Here is a 16,639-nt window from a genome sequence, read left to right as displayed (position 1 = left end):
CTCGACGAAGCATCGAAACACCGAAAATGGACGTTTAATTTTTTTATCGTATATCAGAGATGATATTACGTTATACGAGCATATACGAGCACCGGCTTTATGCAAAGGAAATTCAATAGCCGAACAGTTTATGCGTACTTGCACGACACGGCCTCTGCTGCACCACGGGAATATTAAAAAGCGAAGCTTTTTTATTGGAGCGCTTTATGAACAGCAACGAGCACAGTTTTATCACTTGCGCTCGCTGGAATGGAAAGTCTTCGACCTCCAAGATCCGAGATCTTCTTCCGAAGGTATTCTAAGGATGAAAATGGAGAATGAAAATCGCTACATACGCAAGAGTATATCGGACTTGATTTATCCACATGCTTCGTTTTTTCTTTCTTTGGAATTTCCTTCGCTTCGTTTACGAGAAAATATTTCAATCCTATTGAAAAAGTGATAATCATATCTGCGTTGAATAAGATACCGTTCGTGATATATGTATTAATTATGAAGAGTATTAAATAGATTACAAGATTGATATTTATAGATAATAATAACAACAACAAAAAAAGTGTGAAATTTAACGCATGTAAGTAGATTAATCTAAGCCACACGTCGTGAATGACAATTTAGATTATATAAAGGGGTAAGAAAGAAACAAATCCACGATCATTGAAATATACCAAAAATTTATTTACATAAAAACATGAATATAATACCTATAATATTTCAACTGCTGCTTGCATTTTTTTGTCATTTTCATTCGGTGTCAATATATCGAAAAAACAATCGGCGTCGAGATACATCCTTTCAAACTAATCGATATTGTCGCTTTTTTTTTCTTTGTTTTCTTTTTTAACGTCGCGATAGTCTAAAAGAGAAAAAGAACGGAAAGAAAAGAAAAAGAAAAACAGAAAATAGCGAGAAACAACTATTAAACGGGTCTAACTTCTAAAAGTATGCGTAAGAGAAACGTAAATCGATAAGATTTGCAAAAACAGTGTGTCGAAACCGGATAAATCAAACGAAACGCAGTGGAGCCCCGTTTGCAAGACTGGATTTTTCCATTCTATATTTTTCCCTTCCTTTTTTTCACGCCCTCCCGTTATATTTCGCTCAGCTTCACCCCTTCCATACGATTCGTACGTGCGTGTACGCGTGTAGTGCGCGACAAAAACGAAAAATCACCTTCTCCTCATCGTCATAAATAGTGCGTTTATTATTATTAAAATCGGTCGCGGGCGTCTCTCACAACCCCTTCGACGATCGTTCATTTTTGTCTCATCTTTCTGCGCTCTGCCTCGTCTGTTCGTTACAATATTTACAAAAAACGTACGTACAACACAGGGTATACTCGGTATCAGAGAAAGAAGAAAAGAAAGTGTTAGTTAGGTACGAGATACACAACGATAAACGTGTTATCTTTTTTCCCCCCCCTCTCTCTCTCTCCCTTTCATCTTGTCGTCTTCAAGAACACACCATCGATTCCTTTACAATGATCGTTAACGTTTATCCATTTCGTCTTCTTCTCTCATTCACGATCGTACAATACACGATCTTACGACGTTTACAAATTGCCTCCAATTGCACTCGACCCTTTTACTAAAAAGCAAGGGAATTCAATTTTCCAGTCGAACCACTCGATCAATAAACGCGAATCTCGATCGACACGGTGTTCCATCGACGAATGATCTCTTTCTTTTCTTTTCTTTTTTTTTTTTTTTTGACGTGAAATTATTTTTTTCGAAGATCAGCGACCATTTTAATCGTAGAATGAACATAGATACATGACATAAATCGTCGATCGTCCATATATCGTTGGTCGTGATCGTTCTTGCTGGCGCTCCAAAGTGTGCGGCACTCAATCAAATCAGCGTTCATCAGCGCTACGGAAACGATCAAGCAATCTACCGCTAAAGCTACCTGCTGTTTTTCGACATGCTTTCTCTCTCTTTCTCTCTCTCTCTCTCTCTCTCTCGTTCTATGAATTTCTTTCTTTCTTGTCGTTTAGCACGATTAATGTTTCCTTAAACTGTACGGGTATAAAAAGGAGTTGTTCGCTTCGCGCCGGCCGTTCTTACAAAATTTCCGAGAAACTGGAACCACGTGGCGCGAGTTTTTTTTTTGCGGGGTTGCTCAAGAAAAGGCAACTTCGTAAAGTGTCGTCTAACAAGAAACGCAATTAATATTGGTAAAATGTGTGGAAAAACTTCCATATGAAAAAGTGTTTCTTTTCTTTTCTTTCTCTTAGTATTAGAAAATGTTTTATTGCTTTATTAGTACAGTTAATCGTGCGTTATATTTTATGAAAATACTTTAGGTATTTTTCTATGCTCTCCTTTCTTTTTTTCTTATATTAGGGTGAACAAATATTTAAATGTCTAGTTACTGTAATAATGGAATTATTTTTCTATTATATTTTGTTTTACATATTTTTCTACGTCCTCTTGTGTTACGATTTCTGTGAATAATTTTATCGATGTTAGACATAGACACGAATTAAACAAACGTATAAGTTTCCTTCGGTAACCCAAACGTTAACCACTGTTCTTTATTTAATATCAGGGTTAACCTTAAAAGGAAGATATCGCTAAAAGAAAAACAAATCTCTATATATTAAATTAAGATATGAACTTAAAACATCCTATTCATTTCTACATACTTTTATTAAATATTTGTACTAACTTTAGAATCACAATTATGTACAAAATTAAAATAAATAAATCGAACCTTACAAAATAATACAAATATGTGTAAAAACATCGCTTAAATCGTGTCAGTTACAGGATGTTCGATATTAATAGAAATTACTCCGACATTTACTCAAAACTATATTATACTTTCCACTTCTAAGATATCAAAAACTAATAAGAACAAGAGAAGAACAATTTTCAGTTTCTCATCTTAAACATAAAATATTCCTTTTTAAAATTATACGCTTATTTACTTTTTATTTTTTACGCTTGATCGAAAAGATAGCTTGAAAATGAAAAGCTAGTTTTCCCTTTAATTCGAAACAAGCTACATCCGGAAACAATCCTTCGCTGTTTCCAATCGCAAATAAAACAATATTAAACGATATCAAAATTCTCTTCTTTAAATCTATCATCCTAACATTCTTCTCTAAGTCGTATCCATATATTTTTCCTCTTCAATCTCGAGCAACCGCGTTAAAGGAGCTCCACGTGGTACTAGTCAATGATCAAGCAGACCATCCTGAACGCGGAAAAGCCGGTCACAGGATAATCGTAGAAACGCCAGTCTATCGTAAAAGACAGACACATACGACAGTCAATATTGTTAAGATCGATAATACGATTAGTCCCAAAAAAAAAAAAAAAAAAAAAAAAAACGGATATTGTTATCAATATCGTTACCATTACTATTATTGGTCCATTTTAATTGGACCGCGGGCACGGCAGACGATTATCATTCTAAATCGACATCAACCCTCTCCTATTCTTTCATACCTTATGAATTATTTTGAAGAAACGGTTGCAGGAGTCTCGTGTGTCGGTGTTTAGGTAATTAGAAAAAATGCTCACCAGGAGAGGCACTGGATACGCGTAAAATAGTCTCCCTTTGACACCTAGCTCTTTATCAAAATCGGCTAGTAGAAAATATCGCATCTTCGTCGCTTCTTCCGGTATATGACGTCGTAAAAAGCTCACGACTCGACGAGACTCCATTTTTTATTTAATTTTCTTGTCCAAATTAGAACGATTCGATAAGAGCACAAAATCGTGTTCTCGTTGGAAAAATTGAACAAAAAATCTAACAGCCCTCCTTGCTAGATAGCTCCGATATGAAAAATTAGACAGTTTGGTTGTTAGATGGCCGTTGCTGCTAGTTTCATTGGCGATCACACGAGTTCTAATGGCAGAAAATGCCCCTTCTCGTATTGCTCTTAATCGATATGGTTGTATAAAACGGTACGGTAGAGCGTAGTTGCCCTAAGTTCATTCGTTAGAAAGATTGAGACAGATATGGGTGAAGTAGCGTAGAAAAGTTGATGGATACTCTCCGAGATCGTTCTTGATCACTCGACGCTATCGACTTTATGAATTTTCAACGTGTCGATACATCGCGGACTTGCGAGAATAGCGAAACCGAGCTATGAAGCGTTAGAAAAGTTCGAGTGAATTAAATCGATATTAATACACGTAATGTATACGTAATTAACGGACAATATGTTAAAAAACAGCGATTCTTAAAAGTATGTAAGTATACTTGATTTGGTACAAATCGATATAATCCATGAGAAATTGTTTTCCTATGTCGATTAAAAAAAAAAAAAAAAAGAAAGAAAAGTAAAAGAAGAAGTCTTGTTCGATCGTGCACCAAATCATATAACATTGACAATATCGAATCCTTATTTTATTTCTTATTTCACTCGTTGAAATACGGATTAACAGTGTACAGTCAGTAAAAGGTAAAATTACATTAACGTAATAAGCTCGGTACGAATAAATTTCAAAGTCCACGTATTTCCTGCGATCGATCGAAAACGAAATTGTTCAATCGCTTCGAAGTCTCGTTTAACGAGTCACGTTCCCATGTCATCGATAATTTAGTAGGAAGTTGAGGCAGCGTAATGAAAACGGAAAGAAGAGATGAAAATTTCATGAACAAGATCTCGAGTTGTAGGTCGCGCGATACGTTAAAGAGTCGGCGTAACAATCGCGTTGGTCGTAAAAATTGGATGTATTCTTGTGTGTATGTGTATTGTGTGTGTAATAGCCTCGGCGACGAAGAGCAAATAGCGTCGCGCGTAGAATTCACGATCGAGGTCCATCGAAATAGATTATGCGTTATCGCGTACACGTCGCAGAGGATATTTCAATATCGTACGATACCATCTAAACATACAGCATCAAAAAGTCGATATATTGATATAAACGCTCATACGTGTTTCATTTATATACATACACACCTATGTACGAGGCTTTTAAAAAACGCAGTACGTGTTCGTCTTGCGTATGGTTCTGTGAACGGTGTCTTTTTCCTCTTGTTTTCGTTTTTTTCATTTCATGTGTACGAGGAACATCTCCTCCTCCACAAAGTAACAAAATCTCCATCTCGTTTGTATTCATCGTTCATATTCATTTTATTCACGTCACGATACAATTGTTGTCCTTTGGAATAATGTAAAAAACAACCGTCCTTTCATCTTATTTAACGCGCGTCAGCGAATATCAGAGATACTTAGCTAAGCCTAGTGAACTCTGGATTATTTAATTTGCACAGAGAAATGCGATCGCGATTCTCGTGCGTTTATTTTCTCATCTTTCTTTCTTTTTTTTTTCATTTTTTTTATCATTTTTAAATCGGTTCATCACCAACCGAAAAGATCGCAAGTTGGTGGCGGTATCGAAATGAAAATTGACATCGAAATCGCTTGGAAATCGACAATCGTCCCAAGCTCCCGAAGGGACAACGAAAATTAGCAGCTTAAGACTTATTATATCACATCCTCAATATATACGGCAGTATTTGTTTCTTTTACGCCCTAAACTTGATCGGCCGTCGACATATCGGCGCTGAGATTGATGTTTGACATCGATACTCGTTGATAAGTTAATCCGCAGCTCCGATTCGCGGTATACCAAAAAACTTGTTGCTAAAGAAAATTCTCCTATATTCGACCGGCCGAGCTCGAGCCTGTGACCCGTCAACTCGGTTCGTCGTGATCAGTTTCGATTGGCAGTATCGATCGGACTGTTTGTCCTCGAGACCCTACGATTGTACATCGATTATCCTAGAAAACGGGCCGCAGCTGTTTGAATTTCTGGGTAGACACCAAAGGATTTTTCAGGCAAGCCGTGTGATTCAATGCAAAACACTGGCGACGTACGACGAACAACATAAAGCTCAACTTCTCTTCAAGGATAATCGTCGATCTTCCGCTTTTCTCTTCGTCGCCTCGTTCGAAGGCATACGATAGACACAGAGAACGATCAACGTGTAGACTCGATTATTAGGACCTCGTACACTCGCCCTCTGTTAGCCCTTCCACCAGCTGCACAAACAGCAAAACCATCGCCTTTCGGGATGGGGCTGAAGTATCTGCTATTGTCAGTGCATCGCCCTGGTGGTGGTCAGATGGGTAGTTTCTGCCCTTTTCGGTGGTGGCGGAGGTGGCCTTCTTTTACTGGCGATCGCGTTCACGATATTAATGCTGCGATTCTCATCTGCGAACCTGACAGTTGATTGCCGGGCTGGACTGGATGCGTACTCCACTGGAGCGTGTGGATCCGTCGCGTAGACATTCTCATATAAATTATCAGCTCCATAGTGTTCCTGAACCCAGTTCGACACGTTGGTCTCTCTGTAATCAGCCACAGCAGGCGGTGGATCGCGAAAACCAAGAACTTCGTGAGGAGTGGTGGTCGAATCCAGTTTACATTTCTGCGCAACCTGCCACTTTTTCCTCATTACTCTCTGAAGATCCTTTAAGAAATCACCTGGAGGTGCCTGATCAGATGCGGCAAGCTTCTTGGGAGATGTGAGCCTCGTGCTATCCGACCTTCTCGGTGGCATCGGTTTTCTCTGTGGCAAAGCTGGACTCCCTGGTTCCTGCTGAGGCGGAAGATTGAACGTGATCTTCTTGCCAGTACCCGTCTTCGATTTGGGCGACGTTGGTGGTTCTTGAATAGTTACTCTACGCTGAGGTTGGGGACTGGAGGCAGCTTTCAACTCTGCTAGATAAGGAGGAGCCGCGTAATGTCCGGAACCTTGCTTCATGGCACTTCGTCGCACAGTGTCCATGTTCGGATTTGGCCTGATTGGTTGAACCGTGTTGTGTTGGTGAACCGTCGGATGGGTTCCGTATATCGATTCTACCTTTGAGTTTTGTCTCGTCAGGCTTGAACTGTTGCCGTGCTGTTGCTGGGATCCATAAGCTGGCGGAGGAACGAATGGGGGAGGCGAGGCAAAGTTTGGCGAACTTGGAACGTACGTTGGTGTGCTGGCGCTGGACCCTGGATAGGAACTATGCGGAGAGGGTACCGAATTTGTCGCGTTGTTCGCGTGAAGAGCGTTTTGTGTATTTGAACTATAGCTCTGGTTATTCTGTATCGTCGAGTTGCTTGGATTCGAATACATCTGCTGATTGGTCGACGGTCTAGATGACGTGTGAGTTGGCGTGCTCTCTGGAGTTACTGAGTTTGTAGGTGTGGATTGTTTGGGCCTAGCGCGTCGGATAGTTCCTGTTTCACCGACTAAAGGACTTGGAGGTGGCGGAAGAGATGCCAGACTTAACGAAGAACCCGTGAGCTCTGGAGTGTTGCACATTGGCAGTTCACCAGGTGCTGGAGGCGGTGGTAGAGAATCCAGGGAGAGATTCGATCGGAACATTTCTGGTGGAGGTGGAGGAAGTGGCTCATTGTCGGATTCTCCTTCCTCCGCCACTCTTGAGGGTGATGGTGGTGGTGGTAACGAAGTAATCGAATCCATCTGCAAAAGTGACATTTTTCGTTAACGATTGTTCTAAAAGTGTTAAACGGTATATTTGTGAATTTCAATCTTTTGTACTCAGCACATCATTCTAATATCTTCTTTCATCAACTTGGTAATTAAAAATGAGATGTATGAAAACGTCTGATACTCACCATACACGATGGTATCGGACTCGTTGGTGTCTTCGGTTCCTGATTCTCTGATCTGTTGTATCCCATTGGACTTGCTCGTTCCCTAACCGGTGTGCCAGGCGGTACAGGACTTACTGGAGTCGCATTGCCAGATCGGTGATGTCTCTTCAAAGTTCCAGATCCATCCGAATCAGTGCCGCTTCTCCTTCGACTATGCCTTCTGGTCAATGTTCCAGAACCCGAGCTCGTTGGACTCGGACAAGAATCCGGCTCATCGCGAACTGTTTCACCTACTTCCTTCAATTGTCTCGTGATCGATGTTAAGGGCAATTTCGGATTCATCGAGGGCTTCCTTTTTATCGTACCTGTTGGAAACTCGCCACACTCGAAAGCTACCTACAATATAAAATAAAATATACTTGTAATGTAACCATTTAATAGCACATAAGGGAAAAATATGCTGTCGTCCAATGCTAAACGCTATGGAGACTGATCTATCTTGACAAGATTGAGCACAGTTACGATTTTTCAACATCCACATCACCGATCTTGGATGTGTTAATCTGTCTAATTACCTCGCAACTACTGGGTGCTCCATCAGAAAGGCATCCACTGGAACTCGAGCTGCTGGCTCTGCTCAATCTACCATCGTTATTATAACTTTGTCGTTGTTCAGAATTGTAACTTTGTCTCTGGCTGTCATACTGTCTAGTATTAGCTACTTCCGCGTTGTGCCTTGAATTCTCCGTGAACTGACGAGCGTTATCGTTGGTCGTGTTGTACTGAGTTTGATTCTGTGCCGGTACAGCGATCGAGCTAACGGAACAGGATCTTGCGTGGGCCAGCATGTCGAGATCCTCCTGGGCAAGTTCATCAACCAGGGTTCTGTAATTTTCCATCAACTGTCTTCCATATTTGGCCACCCTGATTCCAACCATCCATCGTTCCAACGACGCATTATCCTCAGCGCAGAGGAATTTGATGTACTTTGTCGATTTTGGCTGCTGCAATCTGGGATGTTTGACAGCGAAACAGAAGTCTGTTGGGGCTTTGTATTTCTTCTTCCAACCAATGCCGTAGTAAATTTGATTCACGTCGAAAGTAGCCAGACAAATCAGGTCACGAGCGGTGCGAGCTTTTTCCTTTGGCCAATAATAGAGGCCGGATGCTCGTAGAATAAAGTGGTACCTTTTCCATCCCTTTTTGCTGTCAGATTTCAGATACAATGGCCCTTCAACCTGCATAATTAATACAATAATAAATTTAACAATCGACAAAAGGTTTTATTTATATTTTATATATAGGGTGATGAGACGTATAAATAAATACAGTCAACTTTTTATGCCATTCATCTTGATGAACGACTTCATCCTATTAAGACATTATCTTTCTTTTTTCATAATTTTTGATAAAAAAAAAAAAAAAACAGTGATCCGATAAGATAGCGTAAACTAGCATGTAATAAATCGAGAGTGCAATATTAACGACTAATTACCTCTGGTACGCCAACATTGCTGCTAGAAAAGAATTCTTCTAAAAGAATATTACGCGAATGATCGTCATATTCGCCGCTACTCCTATCGGATGGACCTAAAAGGAATTTCTCTGGAGTAAGAAACAATTGAGTTTTCTCTGGCCTCTCGACGAAAAGCAGCTTATTTTTCGAGTCTCTGGTCCACAGTAAAAGATTTTCTACCAGCAACTCGTGATCTTCGTATACCCTCTCTGAAAAATGAAATCATAATTACAATATAAACGTCTGCGACTTTTTTTACGTTATTTAATAATAAACGATATGAAGATATCTTTACCCATGAAAAGATCAGGCAAATGCTCGACCACCGTCCACTTTGGATCCATTGGCACGTGATTTTTGTCAGCTAGAAGCCTGCACACGTGCGCTACGCTCATTCCTTCGTCTACAAGCAAACTTTTACCACTGCCGTCCAAGGTGAACGCTTTGATGAAGAGCTTTTGAACGCTGGCTTCGCGCATCTTTTCCAACGCCAAGCGGATTTTTTCTGCCTTGACTCGGCTTGCAGCGTCTTAAAAAGGAGAAAAAAAAATAATACATCAGTGTTAATACATAAATAATTTATTTAATATTTATTAGATAATATTTATTATCTGAGAAGAACATTGGATTTTAGCGGTTCAAAGATTGGAGTAAGCATCGAAACTCACCCATGAGTTGATGAGATTGTTGCTGAGGACCTGTGTGCATGGCGGTCTGAGGTGGTTTGTGTCCGGAACCGCTGCTGCTCGCGGAACTCTCGCTAGACAGCATCGACACCGTGTCCGAGAACGCGCTGTCATTGTCAGGACTATCGGTGCGCATAGCTGGAACAAATATTTGACAGCTGTTAAACAATGCATGAGGTACAACTGCAAACAGCTTTGCAATTACAAGTTTCGAGTAACTGTTTCACCTAGCCATACTTGAGTGTTCTGCAAATTAGATAACGTCGGATAGGAATGTTTGAATGGCTCTAGCCATAGAAAGTAAATTTTACTGATTCAATAATTCTATTTAAATGTCTTCATTCTAGAAAGTTGATATCGCTATATGATAACAATTTTATCTTGGATATTTCTCGTAGCACATAAAAATTCAGAAATACCATATCGTCAATAATGCTACTACTTATCGATAAAATTATTTAGCCAGATAATCTAATCACTCTCGAATCTTCTCGAAGAATGTAAAAAGTCGAAATTTCTATTCCACATTGCGTTTTTGTTAGAAAAGAAGGCTACTCTATCGATCTATCTATTATTTCGAGCAACGAATCTTCGCGAAATAATTCAATAATTACACTCGAGTTGTTACATCGGGCGACCTTCTACCTAGACCAGGCCATACACCGCGGACCAGACGGGAACCAGATGTCCGCTCATCCTTGCTGCGTATCATCAATAGTCTTACGGACCCATCATAAATCCTAGTAATTTGTCAGCTAAGGTCCTTCAGACCCAACAAATATCTTTTTTCCGAATCATTTCTAAAAGACTATGGTCTACCACGGCTTGACAAGGGAAAGTTAGTTTTTCTCACGTACGATGCTTCCTACTAGCAACTTTCTATCGAGGGCGGCTAAGACCTTCCTAGTCCACCAACCTTCGTCTATCCAATCAGAAGCAATGTATACTGCCCTCACTTTCCTGACCAAAAATGTCATGAACAAATCCGATGGTCCCGTGCTCTAGAAACACCTATCGCTAGCTTTCCTCCGACACAGCATCGTCACTCAACTTTACTTCTTCTACACCGTTGGAAAAGTCAACTATTTCTTCTACATCGCTAGAAAAGTCAACTACTTCTTCTACACCGCTAAAAAAGTCAACTACTTCTTCTACACCGCTAAAAAAGTCAACTACTTCTTCTACACCGCTAGAAAAGTCAACAACTAGGTACAAATCTAACGCCTAACGTCTAAGTCTAAGCACGAACACTCACTTCCTTTATTAAGTATCCTCCAGTGCTACGTCCACTAAGGTACTAAGTTCAACTCCAAGAGCCTTGCTCTACTGTGCATATCTACCTCCTTATCTTCGTGCGGCAAAGTCTCATCTAGGAATTATATCTACTCTACGGTGTAACTTAGGTGTTATATTAACTGAATCACCCCTATTATCTTAACGGAAATCAGGGGATCGATCAACTCGTGGTGTCGATTACTATAACCGCAACGGGAATTTGCGACTCCTGTTGACGTCTCTCCTCGCGATTGCGTCTCTCCGCGATTGGTCGAAAATACACGAGTCATTAAAAGAAGGAAGACAAAGAAGAAAGCTCGTCCGATAAATTAAATTCTTAATAAACAAACCTCCTTCATTTTTCCCGATATCGGTATTGTCCCCAGCAGTGATTCTGGTGCTGTTAGGTCGGCCCTGTCTCTGCGAATCGGGTGCAGGTGTAGAAGCGATGTCGCCGTCGCAGCGGCGCTCCAGAGCGCACAGCTCTCCGAGGATAGCATCCAGATCGACATCCTGAGAATCTGCGACAAAGGAACAACAAATAAACTCGATTGATCGACTTAAAACCATATAGAACAAAGCAGCCGGGCAACGGATGCAAAGAAAAGGAAAGGACAAAGAAGAATAAAGGATAGATAGCAGATAAAGAGAGTAAAAGTGAATATCCCACGTTGGTACGCTAAAAGAAGGATCGTGTTCAACGATTACGATCGCAGGGAAACTGCTAATGGTCGGGACACGAATTATGAGCGATCCGACGATGAAACCAGTTCCGCGCTAATTACCCGCACGATTGTACGGTCATCTGGTAACCGCACGTTCGCTCGTGTTCCTCGAATGTGAAACGAGGCCTCGGACCCGCGAGACTCGTGTACCTGACCTCGTGCAACACAGAGGCGAAAGTCCTTGGCTGACGAAGAAACGAACGGTTTTAATTGCATCCGTAGATCGTTTGCCTGTAAACCGGTCGATGCCTGTTTTTGGAATTTGTTCACGCCGTTCGTGCGCGTCAGTAAATGATTTCTTTTCTTTTTTTCTTTTTTAACCAATTTGCTGGCAATCGAGAAAAATAACATTAAGGCGAGTGTTTTGGTATTTTATAGGCTGTAATTAGTGGTTTCGGGAAAGTTGTATTTTAACATTTCTCTCGCGTATGTAAGTAGAAAATTGATTATTCTTTGAGATAAAATATTACGATACCGAGATACGATCAAATTTACGAAAAATCAAATTTCCGACTAGGCTATACTTATTTCGTTAATCATCGATTTTTCGCGTTAAATTTTCTTGCTCTGTCTATTAGAAATCTAATTACCTTCTCGTCTCGTTTCGTGGGCCAATACTTTTAATCATTTCGGTCGATTAATATATTTCAATCTTCGTTACACTGAACAGTACCTCTACTAAGAAACGGAGAAAAGAATATCGAGTATCGTGTTCTTTACATTTCTACGATACGACGCGACGGTCATAAGTTCCAACGGTAATAAGTTCGTCTCAGCTAGCGAACGTTTCCGTGTTGCCATTTGTACTTCCTTCGTCGTTTATTTTTCAACGATTTTTGCTGTAACGATCCTCCAGGAAATATCGCACACGAAACGTAGAAGGTACAGTCCTCGAGACTCGAATATCCTCCTTCGTATAGCGCGATAATTATCGTGGATCGTTAGCCGCGCGTGATAATATCGACTTCGTTAAGATAATTAACGAAATTAGCTCATAGTCGGTAAAGGCAAGAGTCGATTTCTTTGCTCGATGGAAATTATTTAAACGGATTATGCAACCGACATTCGTAACTAGCCATAAAATCCTTATCGTCTATCATTTCTAGAGTGGTTCTTCGAAACATAACTTTCAATTTCTTATTTCGTTTTCATTTGCCATTTGAAATCCATTCTTTTATCTATATTCAATCCTATTTAATATACAACAAAGCGTGTAATTGTGGAACAAAAAATTCAAAAGAAACGTTTTAAAAATTTGCCACGATTATTTCACCATGGAAAAAGATCACATTCGTCGAGTGTTCTCCTTTCATAATACGACTCGCAATTAGCGAATAGCAACTGAGAATGAAATTCTTGCGAATCGTCCGAAGACGACAGACATTCCACTGCGAGCATCACGAGTGCAACTAAGGGCACGTGTGCAGGCACTCTAAATACTGAAAACCCTTTCCAGCGTTTTACCTGAAACGAATACGCGATACGCGTTGTATCTTAAACAAGCTACGTATATCGGCGTAAAAGATCCGACGAACACGGATTATCGAGGTGATCAGTTACTTGCGAATTAGTGTCAAGATCGCTTCTAATTCGGATCATACGGTGTCGAGCTAATGGAGCAGAAAAATAAATAAGCCAGGCAATAGACATTGTTAGTTGCTATTATTGCGAGATCTATTTTTCCCATTAATTTATGTCCCAATGCTATTGCAACAAACATTAAATAGTTGTTTAAACGAGTAAGGAGTTTTGTATGAAGATATATACAGAAGATATTAATTTCCTTTTTAGACGTTTTTAATATATACGTACCTTATACTACTTGTACTTTATATACATGCAATCAAGTCATTAGCTACGATCTAAAGATATTATTTTACAGACAGTATCTAGATCACTCAGGTCGTTTGCTTTTTTTCTTCGAACAAAAGGCAAACCCATTTGCTGAACACAGAGTATACATATCAGCAGCATTCAGAAACTCCATCAAAGGTTGACAGAACGAATGACAGAGTCGATATGGAATGTGACGGTATCTTGTTCGGGATTGTCGAGCTACGCGAATGAACGCGAATCTGCGCGTCGGCTACCACGAATAGGAAACCCAAGAAACTCGGACTAACTTTATCAATCGGATTCTCATTCGTGGCTCGCATCGAATTTCTAACGTGCTGACGTTCAACTTCTTGGTAGTGAAAAGAACCCGATGTGCTTCTACATCACGTAAACGTACAATGCATTTTACAAAACAATATACTTTTTATTCTGCAATTTTTGTTATCTCATCGGAAGTGAATTATAGAAAAATTGCGATTATCTTAAATTGTTCATAATTTTCTACCTACCCGAAATGACTATATTGCTTCATTTTATTCTATACAAATATAATTACAAAAATAATATTTAATCCCTTCTTTCGTGTCTTCTTTTCTACAGTATCGTGCAAACGTTTGATACATTTGAATTAAATAACACGAATATAAAATACGACGAAACAAATGACGCGAAAACCTTCCCATTACACAGTGCATTTGATAGAACTCCTAATGAGAGGGAAAACTACCTTGGAAGGTTAAATCTTTGGCGCTGGCTGTAGTTCAGACGATGGGTCGCTAATCACCGATTGTTAGCCGAAAACTAACCATTCACAGTTTCCGAATACTCATCTGCTTAACAATGAGGTCCAATTGTTGGCAGACTTAACATCGTCGATCAGCCAAGAACCAATGCTTCTGCACGGCAGGTTCTGACCAACGAACGATAACAATGGGAACGGAAGTTCCACGGAAGGTACTTTATGCGAGCTGGGGGAAACTCGGTGGAAAATGGTGTGCAGAAAGCTTCTTACGTTATCTATGATAACGTTCCATTGGTAATCCTCCTCGAACTAGTTTAAACGAGCGTTGAAAGCGAGTAAAGTACAATTGTCCCTAAGGTAGAAGTTTCAGTAGTGTTCTAGGTGGAAATGGAACTTGTACGAAGGAAAATCGAGCCGAGTAAGTCGTACGATACATTTTCAAACTTTGATAATTATCATGTTATTCGTTGCTCTGTTAATATACAATTCCCTTCGTTCATGCTTAATCTTATTTTGTTTTACGACGCTACTTAAGAAAATATATGAGAACAGATATGTGTATACATTTTTTCTCGAAGAATGCTCATTAATGTTTCCACAAATGAGTGTCGTTAAACTGTTCTTTATATCCATTTACACAAGAAAGCTGTTACGTATAAATCAGCAATTTTACCCACTGCTTTATTACGTGTTTCATGGTCATCGAGGACGCACGTGTATCGAATATTAATATAGTTTGAAATTATTCAAATAAGATATAACTGAAAAAAGAAATATTACAAATAAAAATGACGAAAGACTGGAACGCTACTACGATCTCTTCGAATAGGTTTCATAAATCTTGAGGATTAAGTTCTAAATTTCTACGATGGAACCAATTAAATTTTTTTTATACAGACGAGTACAATGATTTTAATGCAACGCTTTTAAATGAATAAATAACCCACATAAGTGTAAAATAAATCTGCTTCAATCTTCGATCAGAGTGTACAGTAACAAAATATTAAATTGATGGAATTAAGCAAATATTTTTAGAAACGTTAGACCACATTGATCGTCAGGTTACTGGTAAGTTTAGACTCGTGAAGCTAAATATACGAAATCTTAGTCGATGATATATCAAATTGCGTGCCTGGAAGCCATCAGCAAAACGGGGGTGCATAATTTTCCTTTCGATGATTATTGATCTTTATGAATACTATGCGCAAAAAGAACAGACGGTATTTACTATTCGTGATTGCAATTTTACCTTGCAAACAATTTGTAAACAGTACCTAAAAACAACTAATAAACAAATTCTTTTCTTTTATTACAGAATTGTATAGAATCATCGATTCATTCACGTACGATGAAACGTTAAATCTAAAATCTATAACAAAGAGGCTAACCTATTCGAAGGCTAATGGTGACCGAAACACGACCAAACTCGATTCAACGGCATGTTTCGAACGAAAACGAAACCGTGACGAGCGCGCACGGTTCGCGATAGCACTTTCCACGTTTACAAACGATGAAATAACCCGGGAAAACGAGCGAGCCTCGTAACTCGCGAATATGCCATGGATTACCGTTAGTCACGCGTCTACCACCGTTTCATGGCGTCCGATGGAACACGAGAAACGTCCAATTTGTATTCCCAGAAGGATCCACGGTCGACACAGAGGTGATGCACGTGAGTCGGTGGAGTTTTCGAGTCGCGTTAATGCCCAACCACGTTCGCGCGCGATCCTCCTCGACGATACGACACGTATCACGTATCTCTCATAGCCTCTCTCCTCGTACAGGGACGAGGAAACTATAAAATTTTTAGGGAGTCCGGGGGCGAAACGCGTCATCCATTCAACGTGTGAACGCACCGAGCTGACTTTACAGTCTGTGCACACTTTCTGTGCACCTGAATAACAGACGATTCTTGCTGGTTTTCGTTTATGGTAGAGAACTGCGTTTACCTTCCTTTGCAAATGAACAAATTTACTTACTTCGCTCGAGTTAAATAACACGTTAAACATTTGTAAAGCGATTGGATCGATACGCTTGAAACATAGATTACAATATCTTGAAAAACATGTCTTTTTGATCGTGATTAGGATCTTCCGTTTCAAAGCTGAAACAAATGAAACGATCGTAACAATTGGCATGCATAACAATTCTACAAAATATCGCGATATCTATCTCGAGGAAAGACCCAGCTACTAAGGCCAGCGACTCGTTGAAAGCGATCGACAAAATGGCTTGAAACAAACATCGAAAAGTGTATCCTTATCACAATGAAAGCGATCTCGAAA

The 16,639-nt window shown here is 39.8% G+C and overlaps 1 protein-coding gene across 5 annotated transcripts in view; it reads right to left on the bottom strand.

Annotated features, from left to right (window-relative positions):
* Positions 1–730: 730 nt before the first annotated feature.
* LOC117236252 (amyloid beta A4 precursor protein-binding family B member 1-interacting protein) overlaps positions 731–16,639 on the bottom strand; it is a 146,136-nt gene continuing 130,227 nt past the window's right edge. For all 5 annotated transcript variants that reach the window (XM_033499038.1, XM_033499036.1, XM_033499037.1 and 2 more), the window contains 7 exons: positions 11,402–11,572; positions 9,759–9,914; positions 9,386–9,619; positions 9,070–9,299; positions 8,150–8,812; positions 7,596–7,970; positions 731–7,440 (listed from right to left, as the gene is read on the bottom strand). In XM_033499038.1, coding sequence (XP_033354929.1) covers positions 6,061–7,440; positions 7,596–7,970; positions 8,150–8,812; positions 9,070–9,299; positions 9,386–9,619; positions 9,759–9,914; positions 11,402–11,572 — 3,209 coding nt within the window. In that variant the 3' untranslated portion in view covers positions 731–6,060. The remainder of the gene's footprint in view (positions 7,441–7,595; positions 7,971–8,149; positions 8,813–9,069; positions 9,300–9,385; positions 9,620–9,758; positions 9,915–11,401; positions 11,573–16,639) is intronic.

This window comes from Bombus vosnesenskii, unplaced genomic scaffold, assembly GCF_011952255.1.
Source record: "Bombus vosnesenskii isolate JDL3184/JDL3185 unplaced genomic scaffold, Bvos_JDL3184-5_v1.1 scf7180000013344, whole genome shotgun sequence".
Classification (NCBI taxonomy): Eukaryota; Metazoa; Arthropoda; class Insecta; order Hymenoptera; family Apidae; genus Bombus; species Bombus vosnesenskii.
This window is presented reverse-complemented; position numbering and strand designations above follow the sequence as displayed.